This window comes from Sebastes fasciatus, chromosome 1, assembly GCF_043250625.1.
Source record: "Sebastes fasciatus isolate fSebFas1 chromosome 1, fSebFas1.pri, whole genome shotgun sequence".
Lineage (NCBI taxonomy): Eukaryota > Metazoa > Chordata > Actinopteri > Perciformes > Sebastidae > Sebastes > Sebastes fasciatus.
The window spans coordinates 11,433,411-11,450,651 of NC_133795.1; the positions used below are offsets into that span (position 1 = coordinate 11,433,411).

Sequence of the window (17,241 nt, forward strand, 5' to 3'; positions counted from 1 at the left end):
CACAATATTGATATTAGAGAGTCATTAAAATACTCGCCAACCTTGAGACATTAAAAATGTGGAGGATTTTGAAACTAAAGCGGGGGGGTCTAGGGGGCCCATCAGAGACTTTGGCCCCGTTCGGACCTGGTATTAACATGCGTCCTGAGTGATCGGATCACAAGTGGACAGCTCTAAGTACAGGTTTGACCGCATTGAGGACGCATTGAGATCTGATCGCTCAGACCACATTCAGAGGTGGTCTGGGCCACATATGGCGACGTTCTTCTAGCAGTGTTTACGCGAATGTGTCCTGGGCCACATTAAGGACTGCCTACTCAACTGACGTCCTGCTGGGATCCGCGGGTCTCTGCGCTCCTCATGTGAGCGCTTGTCTGCCTCGCTGCATGGAAACGGCCTCTGTGCTCTACTGTATTCTCTCGGTAAAACTGTATTTTATTCAAATATATCTTATCTATAGGCTACATAATCTACAGACTATTAGACTACGCACGCAAAGTGCATTATTTGATGCTGTCGGAGATGTGTCGGTGTTTTTGTTCCGGTGCTTTGCACCGAGCTGACAACCGTTCGCCCGCTTGCACGCTCTCATCCCTGGCTTTCTGAAGCTCTTTACGCCGCTGTTACCTGGCAAAGGCAGCGGTGCTGGCTGCGCGGAAGTCCCCGGGGACTGCCGGTACAATAACCTTCTAATTTGATGTTAATAAAATGTACCCAAACTCACGAATATGTAGGTCATTACTACTGACATTCCTATAATATTACATCACAACATTTGCTGTATTAGCCATGTGTTTACTATGTGTTTATTTGCATGTAGAGCGGGGAAGTGAGATCAGAATCACAAAAGGTCACTTGAGACGCATGTGGAGACGCATTCTAATACCAGGTGTGAACAGACGTACTTAGAGCTGTCCACTTGTGATCCGATCACTCAGGACGCATGTTAATGCCAGGTCTGAATGTCTGAACAGGGCCTTTGTTTCCTGCGTTCTGGTGACTTTTAAAGAATTAAAATAGCAAAGGAATAAGCACACTGTAACAGCATTTTTATCTTAAATACTTTTAATTACTTTTAACAGCATAGTTGTATTGTTGTCCGTGTGGATACAGTAGGCCTTATACACGTTTTAAAGTGCGAGAAAGAGGTTGTGATAACGAAAAGGTGAGAAAATTCATCATAAATACGGGAGAATTGTGATTCCGGGAGGAAACTGGGAGAGTGCAATGAAAAACTGGAGTCTCCCAGGAAAATTGGAAAGGTTGGAATGTATGGTTGTCTTCAAAGCCTGCAAACATGGATTAGGGTTGATGAGAACATGTTTTGTCCTGGTTGTCCATGGCTTGTCTTGGTATTTTCTCTCCGTCTACCAGAAAGAGGAGACAGCTAACCAGCATCTAGATAGTTCACTGGTTGTACTACCAGCAATCTAGGGAGAGACTATTGCAACAAAGAATTACAAAGGCAGTTACATGAAAGAATTATATTAGGTTTAAAAAAATGATGTAGTGTGACAAGGAGGTAAGTCCAAAAAAATGGTCTTCCAAAATGATGAGAACGGTGTAGTGAAGCTACTTTGCTCTTTCGTCTCCGTCAGATCCAGTCCCAGGGAATGACTTCTCCCACCAGTCCCCCCAAACCAGCCAACAAGCTGGACAACATGCTGGGAAGCCTGCAGTCCGACCTCAACAGACTCGGAGTCCAGACGGTGGCTAAAGGTGTGTGCGGAGCCTGCAAGAAACCCATCGTTGGGCAGGTGAGGATAATACTGAATCATACACATTACATGTCAGTACACATTGAAGATATTACCAAGTGAAACATAATTTAGTCTTGTGAATAGGCTTATAAAACATCATCACAGCTTTTCTTTTATTTACAATGTGGTGAAATGAAGATTGGGCCTCATTCAAGATCATAATTAATGCCCCAATGACACCATATAAGGCTACGCTTACTGCCCCATTCATCCGTCTGGGTCTGACGCACATCTAAAAGAACCTTATTATATACACAGACAAATTAATCTTCAATTAATGCATAATTTAAGTCATTTTGCAGGTTCAGATGTTCATATTGGTATTTTAGTGTTATACAATAGCATCATCAATAGCAGAGTCAAACAGGATAATGTCAACATAATTATGAAGTGTAATACATATAGGATTTTCAAACTCAAAATTAGTCAAAAGTAATGAAATATACAATCTAGGGCTGTCAGTCGATTCAAATATTTAATCGCGATTAATCACGAATTATGACTTGCCCAAAACTGCATGTGATTATCATAAAGTGGGCATGTCTGTAAAGGGGAGACTCGTGGGTACCCATAGAACCCATTTACATCCACATATCTAGAGGTCAGAGGTCAAGGGACCCCTTTGAAAATGGGTGCAACAATTTTTTCCTCCTGGAGCGTTATATAGGTCCCTTCTCGACAAGCTAGTATGACATGGTTGGTACCAATGTTAAGTTTTTCTAGTTTCATATGATGGCAGTATCTTCACTCGAGCTTTAAAACTGAGCCCACTACAACCTCCGAAATATCGAATAGCGCCCGGGCCCGACGACAGACAGTCCGATTTTTAAGAGGTTAATTAAAAAACGCAAGTTACAGCCCTAATACAATCCATTAGTGGAAAAACTTAGGTTTGGATAACAGCAGACTAATTGCACATGACTCCGGGTCTCCAGGTCTGGACCGCTTGTAAACTGTGTTCATGCCTAAGAGAAAATGTGTCAAGTTCTCCTAAATCACTGGTACAAGCCACTTACAGTAAGAACTGTTCGTACGAGTGTTTCTCGCATGAGCCCCATTGCACTCCAGATTTATTTGCAAAAGTAAGATGGGTTGTGCAGTGTTGGCTCCTGTTCCACATATCTCAGACTGCGTTGATTGTTTAAGGTCTAAGCCGGTCGATCTATCAATAATTCAGCTCCTATTTAATTGGCTACCAATAAGTGGAGCAATATAAAACTTGAAGCTTTTAATGTGTTTTATTACATTTACTTACTTACTTTGAGACTTCCGTTTGAAGAAGCGCAAACATATTATTTTCTGTGAATCATGATGCAACTTAAATGGACAGGGATTATTTAGAATATATAATATATCATTTGCTAAACATTGAGTTATGAGATCTGCATCTGCTGCCGTTTGCAATATCTCCTTTGCTTCTTGCATGCGAGGCTGCAGCGATTTTCTCTGCTGAGCCAGGTCTTTCCCTCAGAAGCTCATTTCACTTTAATGCACTGTGTCTCCCCTCGCCAGGTGGTGACTGCCATGGGCAGAACGTGGCACCCCGAGCACTTTGTGTGCACCCACTGCCAGGAGGAGATAGGCTCCAAGAACTTCTTCGAGCGCGAGGGGCAGCCGTACTGTGAGAACGACTATCACAACCTGTTCTCACCGCGATGCCACTACTGTAATGGACCCATACTGGATGTAAGTAATGCATACATTAGCACGCGCACACACACACACACACACACACACACACACAAGCATGTATACCGTGGATGGGTGGATAATGATATTTATTTATTCATAACCTAATGGATTAAGAGCTTACTGGAAAAATCACTACATGTCGGAAATTGCCGTTATTTCTCAAGTAGACATTGAGAGTTGAGTAGACAGACACACACACACACACACACACACACACACACACACACACACACACACACAACGTCCTAGAGGCAGTAGAAGTGAAGGGAGTTCTAGTTGCCATGTGCATGCACACTGACTATCTCCTATGTCTTTCTCACTGAATGCTGCTCCCCTCTCTCGCTTGTCATCGCTCAGTCTTATCCTCATAGTGACACACTCTGACACACTGAGTTTCCAGCCTTTGTTCTTACACAACCACACACACACTAATGCACAAAGACACACACAATGCCAGAGGGAGTAGAAGTAGACAGTGGACATTATCCTGGGGAAAGGCCAACATGAGTCACTGTCAAGGTTTCCTAATTCACTACGTCTACTGTCTGTCTGTCTTTAGGGGGCCATTTTTGACTTGACATTTTTGTTTGTTGGGGTTTTTACCAGGGTTGAAGGGGGTGTTGTGTCCTTTAGAGGTCTGAGGGAACCACTAAATTGAGAATTTCTAAATAAAGAAAGAAAAAACAAATGTAACGCTAGACTGTATATACATGTTTATGAGTGGTGCAACGGTTCAACAAGCCACTCCAAGCAGTTGCGTTTTTTTGGTTCGGTTTGTTTTCTGGCAAGACTTGTCCTTGAGTGAGACTCTTTCCATAATGTCAGACACTTAAAATAACAATCAGAGCCTGTCATGGCAAAAAAGAATGACAGTGCCAGCTTGCCCCAATATTGCAGCCCGTGAGCAGCTGTCGTCTACAGCGCTCTCCGTCAATACTGGACCAATTTCAGAAATTGTTGTCCCCATTAGTCAGTTAGACACAAGTAGACAGTGGACATTAACCTGGGGAAAGGCCAACATGAGTCACTGCCAAGGTTTCCTAATTTATTACATCTACTGTCTGTCTGTCTTTAGTAAGCCATTTTTTTTTTTAACTTCCTTTGGTTTTCATTCAAACCTTGGTTTGGTTTTTTTTACCAGGGTTGAAGGTGGTATTGTGTCTTTTAGAGGTCTGAGGGAACCACTCAATTTAGAATTTCTAAATAAAGAAAGAGAAAACTGTAACGCTGGACAGTATATAAATGTTTAGGAGTGGTGCAACGGTTCAACGATCCCACGCTTCGGTTTGTATTGCGGTTTTTGGGTCACGGTTTTGGTTTAGATTCGGTTTGTTTTGCACATTAGGGAGAGGATAAACATAACCCTTTCCAATGGGTTTGAACTCCAAAATATATACCGGTAAATAGATTGATTGATAGTAATGAATGATATTTCTATATTATATGAAGCCATAACACTGACTGTATACATGAAATAAGGCAGGCTATTTAATGTTCAAGTGGGCCTGTGTTCAGATAGTTGTCTCTGCTATGTCTCTGGCACCTCATCAAATAATAAGCAGGCCTGTATTTAATAGTGGTGCAACGGCTCGGTTTGTATGTCATTGAACAGTTTGTTTTTTTACGAACATCCCTAATGTTTATATTTATGTGTGTTGATTGTGAGTTGCTCAATTGTTTTATGATTTTGGACCTGATTTTGTTATTGTATTTACTTTGGTGACGCTCATTTACATGCAGTGTTTTTATACCCAATGGTCATATTTTCAATGTAGTTGCTCTGTATCTATCTATACAGATAATGAATGTTGAAGATTGCCCTCCCTCCAAAAAAAAAACTCTTTTTCAACATTGCACCCCCTGGTGGCAAAGCCAAGAACCACTTGTTCTCTGACGTGTAGTTTACAGTGAGTGATTCCTGCCCTGCTGCAGAAACGTAGCAGCTGTGGATGTTTTAAAATCTTGTGTTACATGGACAGTGTGAGCGTGTTTCCAGCTGAAGCTACTAGGAAATGCTATCAGGCCTGGAAAACATGAGGTAACCAGCACCTCCCACACTGCCTCTGTGGACTTTGCCTGCCCTCTCCTGGCCTCGTACTTCCTACATACATACTTATACTGTGTGTTGACTTTATTTTAGAACAGCCACCTTTTCCCTGATTGTTTATGGGTCACACCTTTTAGCAGAAATGTAATGACTGACCTGATTCTCCTTTGTTTCACAGAGAGTAGTGACTGCTTTGGACAAGACCTGGCATCCAGAGCACTTCTTCTGCGCCCAGTGTGGAGCCTTTTTCGGACCAGAAGGTACCAACTGCTCATCAAATAATAACGCAACACCTGGCCTGTGTAGAAAAAGAGCAATGTCGAATTTTCATTATTAAAAGAAGCATGCAGAGTGAGTCACTGTGTGTGTCTTTGCTGCCCTCTAGGTTTCCATGAGAAGGATGGAAAGGCGTTCTGCAGAAAGGACTACTTTGACATGTTTGCCCCTAAATGTGGCGGCTGTGCCCGCGCCATCCTGGAGAACTACATCTCTGCTCTCAACTCACTGTGGCACCCTGAATGCTTCGTCTGCAGGGTGAGTCGCTTGCCGTATCTGTAACGAATTTGAGTCAACCCATCATTCAATTCAATTCAATTCAATTTATTTTTATAAGCGTCAAATCATAACAGAAGTTATCTCGAGACGCTAGGGCTCGTTCCCAATCCCCAAGTGACACAAATCTGTACACTCTAAATTGGGACTTGAAGAAGTGTCATCATACAAGTATTTTGGTATTTGGTAGAACAAGCTGAAACTAAGGATAGGTTTTTATTTTTCAAAATAAGGCTTGTTTTAACATGTTAGCCAGAAAAAAACTTGTGCAGGCTATATTATCTAAGATTTTTGGACTATGGTGATGTTATCTACATGCATGCTGCCTCTTGTACACTCCACCTTTTAGATTCTGTGTATCAAAGTGCTCTACAGTTTATAACCAACTCTGGTTCCCGTACTCATCATTGTATGCTTTATGATTTGGTAGACTGGCCGTCACTAAGTCTACATAGACAACTTCATCTGTATATTTTTGTGTACAAGGCCATGCTGGGTAAACTCCCCTCATATATATGTAATCTCCTGATGCAGACCTCCAGCGGTCATCAGCTTCGTTCCACCAGGTGGATTCCTTAACAACTTCAAAGGGTTTGCACTGAGCTGAGGAAAAAAGCCTTTTCCTGCTTTGCTCCCTGGGCTTTGGAATAATCTGCAGAGCATACTGCATTTTAATAATCTAGTCCCCTTGGAAAAATGTAAAGCCATGTTAAAAGTCCATACAACTGAGAAATGCAACTGCTTTATGTGAGCTGGTTTTAGTCTCTTCCTTGCGTGTTTGATGATTGTTCTTCTTGTCTGTTGTGTTTTATTTCTATTTAAACTCGTGTGCTGTCTTGGCCCAGGTTTCCCTCGTAAAAGAGATTATGGCTGCGTTCCAAATCGCATACTTTTTCTTTTTACTTTTAGTACATACTGCAGTGCAGTATGCATGCAATTGGGACATACTACTTCATCATAACATTGCGCCTTGAACTTTGACCCTCTTGCTCATATATCCGCTGCGTAGAGGATTGTGGATCAGAATAGCCAGAAAAGCATGCAGACTTGCATACTGCAAAATGCGACCGGATGTAGGAGGACATCCTGGTATTTTTAGCACAGTGCATTTGACATACTATGTATTGGGACATACTAAATCATTTTCTGGCATACTAGATAGTCTGGTAGTCTGGGTATTAGAACGCACAGTATATCAAAGGATTTCCTGGTTAAATAATTAAAAACAAATTATAACTTCTACCTTTCTGATTTTCCAGGAGTGCTTCACGCCATTCATAAACGGCAGCTTCTTTGACCACGACGGCCAGCCGTACTGCGAGTCGCACTACCACGAGCGGCGCGGCTCGCTGTGCTCCGGCTGCCAGAAGCCCATCACCGGCCGCTGCATCACGGCCATGGGCAAGAAGTTCCACCCGGAGCACTTTGTCTGCGCTTTCTGCCTCAAGCAGCTCAACAAAGGCACCTTCAAGGAGCAGAACGACAAGCCCTACTGCCAAGGCTGCTTCGTCAAACTCTTCAGTTAGACTGTGCGTTTGTATGTATGTGTGTACACGCGTCTACGCATTTATTTACATGTCTGAATGCACGTGTGGATGTGTGTGCATGCACATGTCTAGCATGTACGAGTCAGTGAAGTGTTTTTTTGAGAACGAGGGTGGATCACATCATAAGGGTGAGAAATGTCTCTTGACGATTGACCCTTGACACCGGCTGGCTGTCCAACCTCTCAGGCTCGCTATTTCACACTTTTGCTAAAGACGTTTTTAACAGAGCCCAAAGAGATTTTTATTTAGAGTTTTCCTCCTGTGTGCGGCAAAGAAAATATGCTAATTTCCCCCTATGTGTGTGTACATACAGTATGTGGGCGTTGAATTAAGACTTCCTCAGAGCCCTGATTTGTAAATGATTTAATTCCCCCATTGCAGGGCAAGACCTTGCACCCTATGGTGGTTTTATGCAGATATGAGACAGCTGCTTGATTGCATGGACCATGGAGAATTGACTTTTAGAATATGTTGAATACATAGTGCTTGGCCAATGAGTGTTACGAATAATCTATGATAAAGATGTATTTTTCTAGCTTTGGAAACTATTGAGGTGCCATTTAAAAAAAAAAAATAACCGTGAAAACACTCCATATGACACACACTGAACTCCTTCTTCTTCACTTAAAATACCAGTTCAAACTCGTTGCACACTCCAACCCCTGATCTCTTGATGAGACCGTCTTAAGGTGCATTTTACAGGTGTCGGCAAGATATTAGGTAATCCTTATTTTTCTACTGTTTTACTATGAAAATGAACTCAGATGTTTTCTCAGTTTCAGCATACATTACATTCACATTTGCGCTCTTATAAATCATTTCCCATTGGGAGTGAGATCAAACATATAAGTCACTAGATTGAACTTTTTTTTTTCCCCTGGAGCAATTTTGTTTTTACTTTCCTACCGCAAAGTGTGTGTTGTGTGATTTACATCAATAACGTTCAAAGGTGTTTCTGCAACTACGGTCACTTTTGAAAAATCAACCATCAGAGTATGAAATACATATAAACAGGTACACAAAATTGCATATAGTGGTTAATATTTTAATCTGTAACATGTTTATTTTCATCACTTATTCTTATACTAAATGTCCTTACTGCAACATTACAATAATGTTCATTTTATACATTTTGCTTTTTAAATTTCTATAATATTTTCAAGACATTTAAATTCATTTTCATCAAGCTCTGTGAATCATGGTAAATTGATATAAAACATTTTTTTTTAAAGATTTCTTGATTTTCTCTACACCCTGAACATTTTAGACAGAAACCATAGATGTCATGTCATTCATACACAAAAAATATAAAACATATATTGTTTTATGACAGATATTCTAATTCATATGTCCTTACCGCAACAAGGACATGTTGTGGAAATTACATTTTTGCTAAAATTGCAGATAAATGGCAACTAGCAAGGTCTGCTACGTTAGATGTGTCTCTTAGCATCTAATATACATGAATTCAACAGTAATAAGTTATTTTTTGAAATGTAGTTCAAAATACACAATTTCTAATCTGTACGGTAAGGACACACAATAAATACTTCCGGAGAAAAGGTGATCTTAACATTGTTTTTCTTGATTTTAAGGGTCACCTATGTGGGCAACCTGACATCCATGTGCTCACTTGCTGACTTCTGTTTCCATGGAAACTAGATTTGTTTGGCTGTGAATAAGACTTTTACTATGGCATTCGTTCAGTGTCGCGGTAGGACTCGTATAAATTAATGAATAAATGTAATTGAATTATCTCATTTTACATATCTCAAGATTGTTGTTTTGACTCAAAGAATGCTTCATAAATTTTATTAAATAATATTATTTAGTAATTATTTTTTATGTCGAGATGGGTAATAACACTGTATATATGTATCAAGCGTTGCACTGCAAATTTTAACATAAATCCCAAATTTCTGGGACTTAAAATTGCCCGTAGCTGCAGAAACGCCCCCAAATAAAATTAAACGGTTGCGACTGATGATAAAAAAGTAGGTCAATAATAATAATAATAATATATTATGGTTAATAATGTTGAACTTGTGGTGCAATTTAAAAGAAGCCAAAACAAAGTACCCACACAGAATAAATTCAGAAGAATTCAGTTCAGACTAAATGATGTAGTTCAACATATTTTCCGTAGTTTACTATTGCTACTGTTGTGAATTTATCACTGTATTAAATCTATTAATAAGGCTGGTTCAAGATATAAAAATATGGTTGTGCATTTGGATGAGAAGCATGCTTTCTTTTACGTGGAGTTTTATCAGCACTCGCTGCCAGTCGCTGTTACAATCAGAAACTAAATTTGTATACCTGTAATATGCTCGACTTTGTGACAGAACTGTGTTTTGTCGCGGTTTTGATGAAAATATATATATTTTTGAGCTGTTTGGGCTCACACTGATATGCAAAGAGCTGGCTCTATCGGCATGTAGGCTAACAATAGTTTCTCACACACAACACGTTACCAGCTTTGATTCCAGTGTGTCACACTTCCAATGAAAACGCAGCCCTTATGATTATTTTCATTATGAGTCATGAACTATGATCCTGCTGTCTGAGTTGATATCAGCATGTCTTGGTTGGATGTTGGTGTTAGCTGGTCAGGAATCAGAATACAACACCAAGCCAGGGCCAAGCCTCTAGACTCATTTCATCTTTATTTTACTTGTAGCTCTGTTTTGTGACATATATGAGACAATGAGTGTTTTTATGGGGTTTTTTTGTCTTTAATTTTGATCACTATGTGTGCACGGAGTGAATACGCAGTATCCACGTTCAGATTGTTTTTACTTTGAAAAGATGTTTGCTCTTGTGCCAAAATGTGTCAATGCAATAAGGTCTTATACACTGTGGAGCTCTCAACCTCTTTCCTGTGATTTGACTGTTTACGGGCTGAACTCTGGGAGAGGCTTCGTCTGCTGTGGTGCATCTTAACACCCAAAAGTTTACACTGTAATAGACGAGCCGAGGAGGAACCGCCTGTACCGAGTCATTCAGCAGACAGTGTAGTGTACACTTGTAGCTGATTCAGATTTACAGGAAGTAGCAGGGGATAAATGAACAGGAATTGTGACTTAATTTTGCCTCATGTTTATGTATCTGCTTACAGTATATTGCCTTATAGTTTTTGCTCCTGTCAAAGAATTAATGAAAAAAAATAAAGCCTTTTATTGTTAATGAGATTAAGTGAACTTTACGTTGTAAATGGAGACATTCATGTGATCTTTTATCATTTGCATTTTCTCATGAGCCACAAATTTGAGCGGCTCTTTGTGTGGGTGGGGTGTAAGCCTGTATGTGGGTCCTGATTACTGACTGATTATTATAACTGCTGCAAATAAAATATGTAGTTTATTTCTGGCATTGTTTTGTCTGATAAGTGATTTTGTGGTTTCTCTTTTCACACGTTTACTATTCAATATTTTACATTAAACCAGATCTTTGGCACACAAGATTTTTTACAAAATATTAAAACTCACTGAGTCAAAGTAATCAGGATGATTTTCTTTTATTAATATTTGTAAGATTGTACAAAGTAGTTTACAAACATTCATTTCAGTTATGAGTGAAATTAACAGATGTTACCTGAGTGTGATGAATAAGTAAAGTCTGTTTTGCTAAAATGTACAAAATCAGAAATGTGTCAAAATAAGTAATTTATAAGGTGCACTTCATATGTACTTCAAAAACAAAGGACATTTTTAACGCTTTAGTACAGCATTTATGTTGATTCTAAGGCTATCAATCGATTAAACTATTAATCGCATGATTGTCCATAGTTAATTGCGATTAATCGCACATTTTGTATCTGTTCAAAATGTACCATAAAAGGAGATTTGTAAAGTATTTAATACTCTTATCAACATGGGAGTGAGCAAATATGCTTACTTTATGCAAATGTATATAGTTATTATTGGAAATCAATTAACATCACAAAAAAATGATATTGTCCAGAAATCCTCACAGGTACTGCATTTAGCATAAAAAATATGCTCAGATCATAACATGTTAAAGCCCAACAGGCAACAACAGCTGTCAATGTGTCAGTGTGCTGACTTGACTATGACTTGCCCAAAATTGCATGTGATTATCATAAAGTGGGCATGTCTGTAAAGGGGAGACTCGTGGGTACCCATAGAACCCATTTTCATTCACATATCTTGAGGTCAGAGGTCAAGGGACCCCTTTGAAAATGGCCATGCTAGTTTTTCTTCGCCAAAATTTAGCATAAGTTTGTAGCGTTTTTTTAGCCTCCTTGGTACCAGTGGATTCTTTAGGTTTTCTAGTTTCATACGATACCTTCGCTCTAGTTTTAAAACTGAGCCCGCTACAACCTAAAAATCACAAGTTGCTTTAAAGAAATTAGTGGCGTTGAAACAAATTTGCGTTAACGTGTTATTATTGCGTTAACTTTGACATCCCTATTCACAACCTTTTTGTTTATGATCCCTTGAAATAAAGGGATGCTTACTTGATCAAGTAATTTACAAAAAACAAAAACAAAGATAAGATAAAAACCTGAACAAATTATCATACTTTTGTGTAGCATAAACGTGCTATTTCTGCTTTCCTATCTTAATTATCTCATGACCCCTTGCATTTATTTCTATTTTGTGCCCCTTCATCAGGGGTTAACCCCCCAGGTTGGGAACCACTGATTTAGGTTAACATTGAAGAGTATGACAAGGCACTACAGATGCCCAAATCAGGCTGAGAATGAAATTAACTATGTGATAAAGCTCAGTGTGTGATTTTGAAGTAAAGGCATGTTCAAATTGTTTTGAAAATCAAAAACCCCAGACATTAGTTTGACCCCCACAGGTTCAAACAACAATATGGCAACAGTCCGTAATTCAATACACCTGAGAAACACAGGGACAAGACAACACATCTCTCCTGGGACGAGAGGTCGTGACCTGAAGTCTGTACTTTGTGAGAGCTCGGAGCTTGCCAGTGAGCTCAGAGAGGTGTGGGCAGCTATCCAGAATCCCCAAGTACTCCAGGTCCTGCAGCTGGTGAAGATGTAAGAAATCTGTCTCTGGGACATGCTCGCAGCGGAGTTTGAGGCTTTTGAGCTTTGGAAAAAGTCGTGGGATTTGACCTGTGAGAGGGCCCAAATGTGAGGGCCAGGGGTCTATGTGAAGGTGCAGGAGATTTGGTACCTGAACTGCAACAGCTGCCATGTCCTCTGAGGACAATCCTGCAACACACAGTGTGAGACTGGTTAGTGTGGCTGGAATGGAGGGGGCGTACGTCCTAACAGGTGGGCCTTTGACAACAACCAGCTTTAACAGTTGAGGGAGGTCACTCAGCCACGTTTTCAGGTGACAACCATTAAGCTGTCTGTCTGACACCTCCTGCTTGTAGAAAACAGCAAGACTCTTCAGGCCAGGCATCAGACTCATTGCATCTTCTGGTAATGAATGATCCGTGCAGTCAATGAGCTCCAAAGTGGACAAGACCAGGTCACCAGCTCCTCCTCTTAAGGGACCTGGGGTGGGTGGGTACCTATGGAGAAAGGATAATGTTGTATACACAATGGACCATGAGAGATGCTTCAGCTTAGGCAGGCAGGTGAGTATGGAGTGAATGATCCCAATTGTTCCTTCAGAGATCCCCTTCAGATGACAGACCAGAGATGTAAGATTTTTAAACTGGGAGACAACACAAATTAAGCCACTCAGTCCACTAGTGCGGACATTACACATGCTGAGCTGGGTAAGCTGCTGGGGTTGATGCACAATGGAGGCATCAAGCAGAAGAGACGTGTAACTGTTTCTAATAGCCAGACGCTTCAGATTTGTAAAGTCCTTTATGCAGTCCAGGCTGGCTGGGGAGCTCTGATCCAACACCACGGTGGTGAGAGCAGGAAGTGACCGGGCAAGCTGTTTCCAGTGCTTAGCGTCACTGCTCCTCACCACCACACTGGTGACTCTTCTACGGCGAAGAGTGGCCCAGAACTGTCTGTTGTAGGAGCCATGGTGATGAAAAACCAGAACTACTGACCAGTCTTTCCAGAGAGATCCGTGGTCAACGAGTTTTTTGAAATACTTGCAGGATGCCCGGACGCTAAACTTGTCCGCCGCTGACAGATAACCAAACACGTGGTTCCAGACCTCTGACGGAAGCTGTGGAGCCGCATGTGCCATCGGTTTGTTATGTTAGCTATTTGGCTAACATCGGTGTTGATGTTGTTAAGTTTACCGTTTGCCCCTTTTTAAGAGAGGCAAAGACAGAAGTCTTCGTATCCGTAGATTCGTGAGCCTGGTTTGATAGCTCAGGGCGTATGTCGTTTTCTATCCATGGGCGCTATAATCATTGGAGGGAGGAGAGAGGAGATGGAGGAGGAGCCCAGCTGTTTGTTTTTTTCTTCTTCTTTTCTTGTTTTTTTTAATACATATATATATATATAAAATATTATATATTAATATTAATTTAATTTTGTTATGAGGAAAAGAAAGAAAAAATATATATATATAAAATATAAATATATTATATATTTATATATATATATTTATTTATTTTTTATTTTTTTTCCCCTCATAACAAAATAAAATAAAATGAAATATGGATAAAACAAAATGGAGAGAAAAAAAAAATAAAAATAAAAATAAAGAAATAAATAAAGAAGACTTTAAAAAAGCCAACATAACATTTCTTTTTCTTTCTTTCTTTTCCTCATAACAAAATAAAATAAAATGAAATATGGATAAAACAAAATGGAGAGAGAAATAAATTTAAAAAAAGATAATAATGGTAAATAAAAATAAAAAAGAAAGAAAGAAATAAAGAAGACTTTAAAAAAGCCAACATAACATTTCTTTTTTCTCTTTCTTTTCCTCATAACAAAATAAAATCAAAAGAAATATGGATAAAACAAAATGGAGAGAAAATAAATTTTAAAAAAGATAATAATAGTAAAAAGAAAATAAAGAAATACAAAAAGCCAACATAACATTTCTTTTTTTCTTCTTTTTTTTTTCTTTTCCTCATAACAAAATAAAATAAAATGAAATATGGATAAAACAAAATGGAGAGAAAAATAGATTAAAAATCAATAAATAATAATAATAAAAAATAAAAATACATAAATAAAGAAGACTTTAAAAAGGCCAACCTAACATTTATTTTTTCTCTTTCTTTTCCTCATAACAAAATAAAATAAAATGAAATATGGATAAAACGAAATGGAGAGAAAATAAATAAAAATACAAAAAAAATTAAAATTAAAAAAAATTAAAAAAATAAAGAAATAAATAAAGAAGACTTTAAAAAAGCCAACATAACATTTCTTTTTTCTCTTTCTTTTCCTCATAACAAAATAAAATAAAATGAAATATGGATAAAACAAAACGGAGAGAAAAATAAATAAATAAATAATAATAATAATATAAAAATAAAAATAAAACAAAAATAAAGAAATAAAGAAGACTTTAAAAAGCCAACATAACATGTATTTTTTTTCTTTTCCTCATAACAAAATAAAATAAAATGAAATATGGATAAAACAAAATTGAGAGAAAAATTAATTAAAAAAAAAAAAAAATTCTTATTATTTTCTTTCTTTTCCGCATAACAAACTCAAATACAATGAAATATGGATAAAACAAAATGGATAGAAAAAAAATTAAAAATAAATAATAATAAATAAATAAATAAAGAAGACTTTAAAAAAGTCAACATAACTGGGCATGATCAGTATCATGTGACTGTGTGTGTGCTGCTTGAGAAGGGTGGGGGTGGCTGGCTGTCAGTCAGGCTGCAAAACAAATTAAGGCAAGATTAAAAAGAATAAGATAAAATGAAGTAAAATATAAATAAATAAATAAATGAAAAAGAAATAGAAAGAAAGAAAGAAAGAAAGAAAGAAAGAAGGAAATAAAGAAGACTTTCAAAAAGCCAACATAACTGGGCAAGTGATTGACACAGCAACCGTCCAATAGAAGTGTAGTTGACGCCCATGACTCCATTGTGATTGGTCACTTGTTCAGTCTATATATTCCTCTGGATTGGTGGTCGCGTAGCAACAGAAGTGATTGACACAGCAACCGTCCAATAGAAGTATAGCTGACGCCCCATGACTCCATTCTGATTGGTCACTTGTTGGGTATATATTCTCTCTGTCGTATTTCCTCTTCCTCTTTCTTTCACGCGTCCCTGCTTTGAGAGGTAACGATTCTTCTCTCTCTCAGAAAACAACAAAAAAAGTGATATTGAGTGAAATGGTTGAATTGTTTCTGCTTTGTGAGATAAACGCTTATGCTAGCTAAATGTTTATGTCCTGTAAGAGTAGTAAAAGTAACGTTAAGGTGGTGAGATTGTGACGTTGCGCGGCCTGCTAGCTAATATGTTGCTAGGCGGCAGTTAGCCGGCTAACGTTAGCTGCTGGCCACATGGCAAGGCACGTTTATTTATATAGCACATTTCAAACACAAAGGCAATTCAAAGTTGGAAGCTGGTATTCATAAACCCTAATTGTGAAGCATGAAATCTCAAAAATAGAAGTACAGTTGTATAGATTTACAGAAAGTTGCCAGTTCATAGGTATATCTAGTTAGAACTAATGCAGTCTAATTGTTTGAATTATGTTGAAAGTTATTTGACCCTCTTCTAAAAGTGCCTGACACAGATGCTAGCATTTGGGTTTTTCATTGAGCTGTACACCTCATTCAACTGTTGGCTCTAATTTGCTGCCAATATAAGTTTGTGAAGCCTAACATCTTAAAAATATTTACAGTTTTTATAGAATTAAATAAAGTTGCCAGTTTATTAGGTATAACTAGTTAGAACTAATGCAGTCTAATTGTTATGGTGAAAGTTGACTCATTCTACCCTTGCTGATAGAAATGGGGTGAACAATAACTCAAAATACAATGGTCAAAAGCACCTCAAAATGACCATAACATTTGAGGTAGCACCTAACAAAAATATAACCTTCAAGAGGTTAGGATTTATTTCAAGGTTGTTGTAGTGGCTCATTTGTTTTAACGAGGTGTACCTATAAACTCTTAACTGTTTCAGGCATTAACAATACAGTTTCTGATGGCATGGTGTGTGTGACTGGTGAAGTGGTGACTTGGCATTTCTAGTGTTATACATTATCAAACTAAATTACAAACTATTATAGGTACATTTTGAGTCCACATTGTTGAGCAATTTGTGCTAGCAAATTATCTTTGAAGGTATAAAAATGCCATGTGTATCAGCAACACTGTAGGAGAAAACCTAGTTGATTTGTACGGTCTCTGGCTGGTATTCATGAACACTGTCAATGTGCAGGATAAGTTACAATGCAGCTTGTTTGGTGCTGCTTTGTCGTTCCCCCTGCAAACAGTAACTTGTTTCCTCGCTATACCTGTCAGTCAGCATCCCTTGACTGCCAGGCACGTATGGTTTCAGACAGATTAAAAAAATATGAAGTTGAGCCTCAGACAAGTGTTCAAACTTGCCCTTTAATGTTTAAATTCAGATTAAACTCCAGCTACCAGTTCACACTCAGTACTTGGTCCATGTGGGGACTTAAACCGGCGACCCTTCGGTTCCCAAGCCAAGTCCCTATGGACTGAGATTCCCCATGTAGATTGTGTCTGCTCCGTTTCTAAAGTACATCTATTAATGTTCATTTCTTTGTATG

At 38.6% G+C, this 17,241-nt stretch overlaps 2 protein-coding genes and 1 non-coding gene across 4 annotated transcripts in view; all 3 read left to right on the forward strand.

The window, feature by feature from the left end:
- The window catches only part of LOC141764163 (paxillin-like), a 55,744-nt gene extending 44,776 nt beyond the window's left edge, over positions 1 to 10,968 (forward strand). For both annotated transcript variants that reach the window (XM_074629147.1, XM_074629157.1), the window contains exons 7-11: positions 1,599 to 1,757; positions 3,273 to 3,446; positions 5,678 to 5,759; positions 5,885 to 6,033; positions 7,311 to 10,968. In XM_074629147.1, coding sequence (XP_074485248.1) covers positions 1,599 to 1,757; positions 3,273 to 3,446; positions 5,678 to 5,759; positions 5,885 to 6,033; positions 7,311 to 7,577 — 831 coding nt within the window. In that variant the 3' untranslated portion in view covers positions 7,578 to 10,968. The remainder of the gene's footprint in view (positions 1 to 1,598; positions 1,758 to 3,272; positions 3,447 to 5,677; positions 5,760 to 5,884; positions 6,034 to 7,310) is intronic.
- rplp0 (ribosomal protein, large, P0) overlaps positions 1 to 17,241 on the forward strand; it is a 31,381-nt gene that overhangs the window by 11,382 nt on the left and 2,758 nt on the right. The gene's annotated exons all lie outside the window — the stretch shown is intronic.
- LOC141780471 (small nucleolar RNA SNORA63) lies at positions 16,881 to 17,010 on the forward strand. Its single transcript, XR_012596667.1, has one exon. It is a non-coding gene; the product is annotated as a small nucleolar RNA SNORA63 (small nucleolar RNA).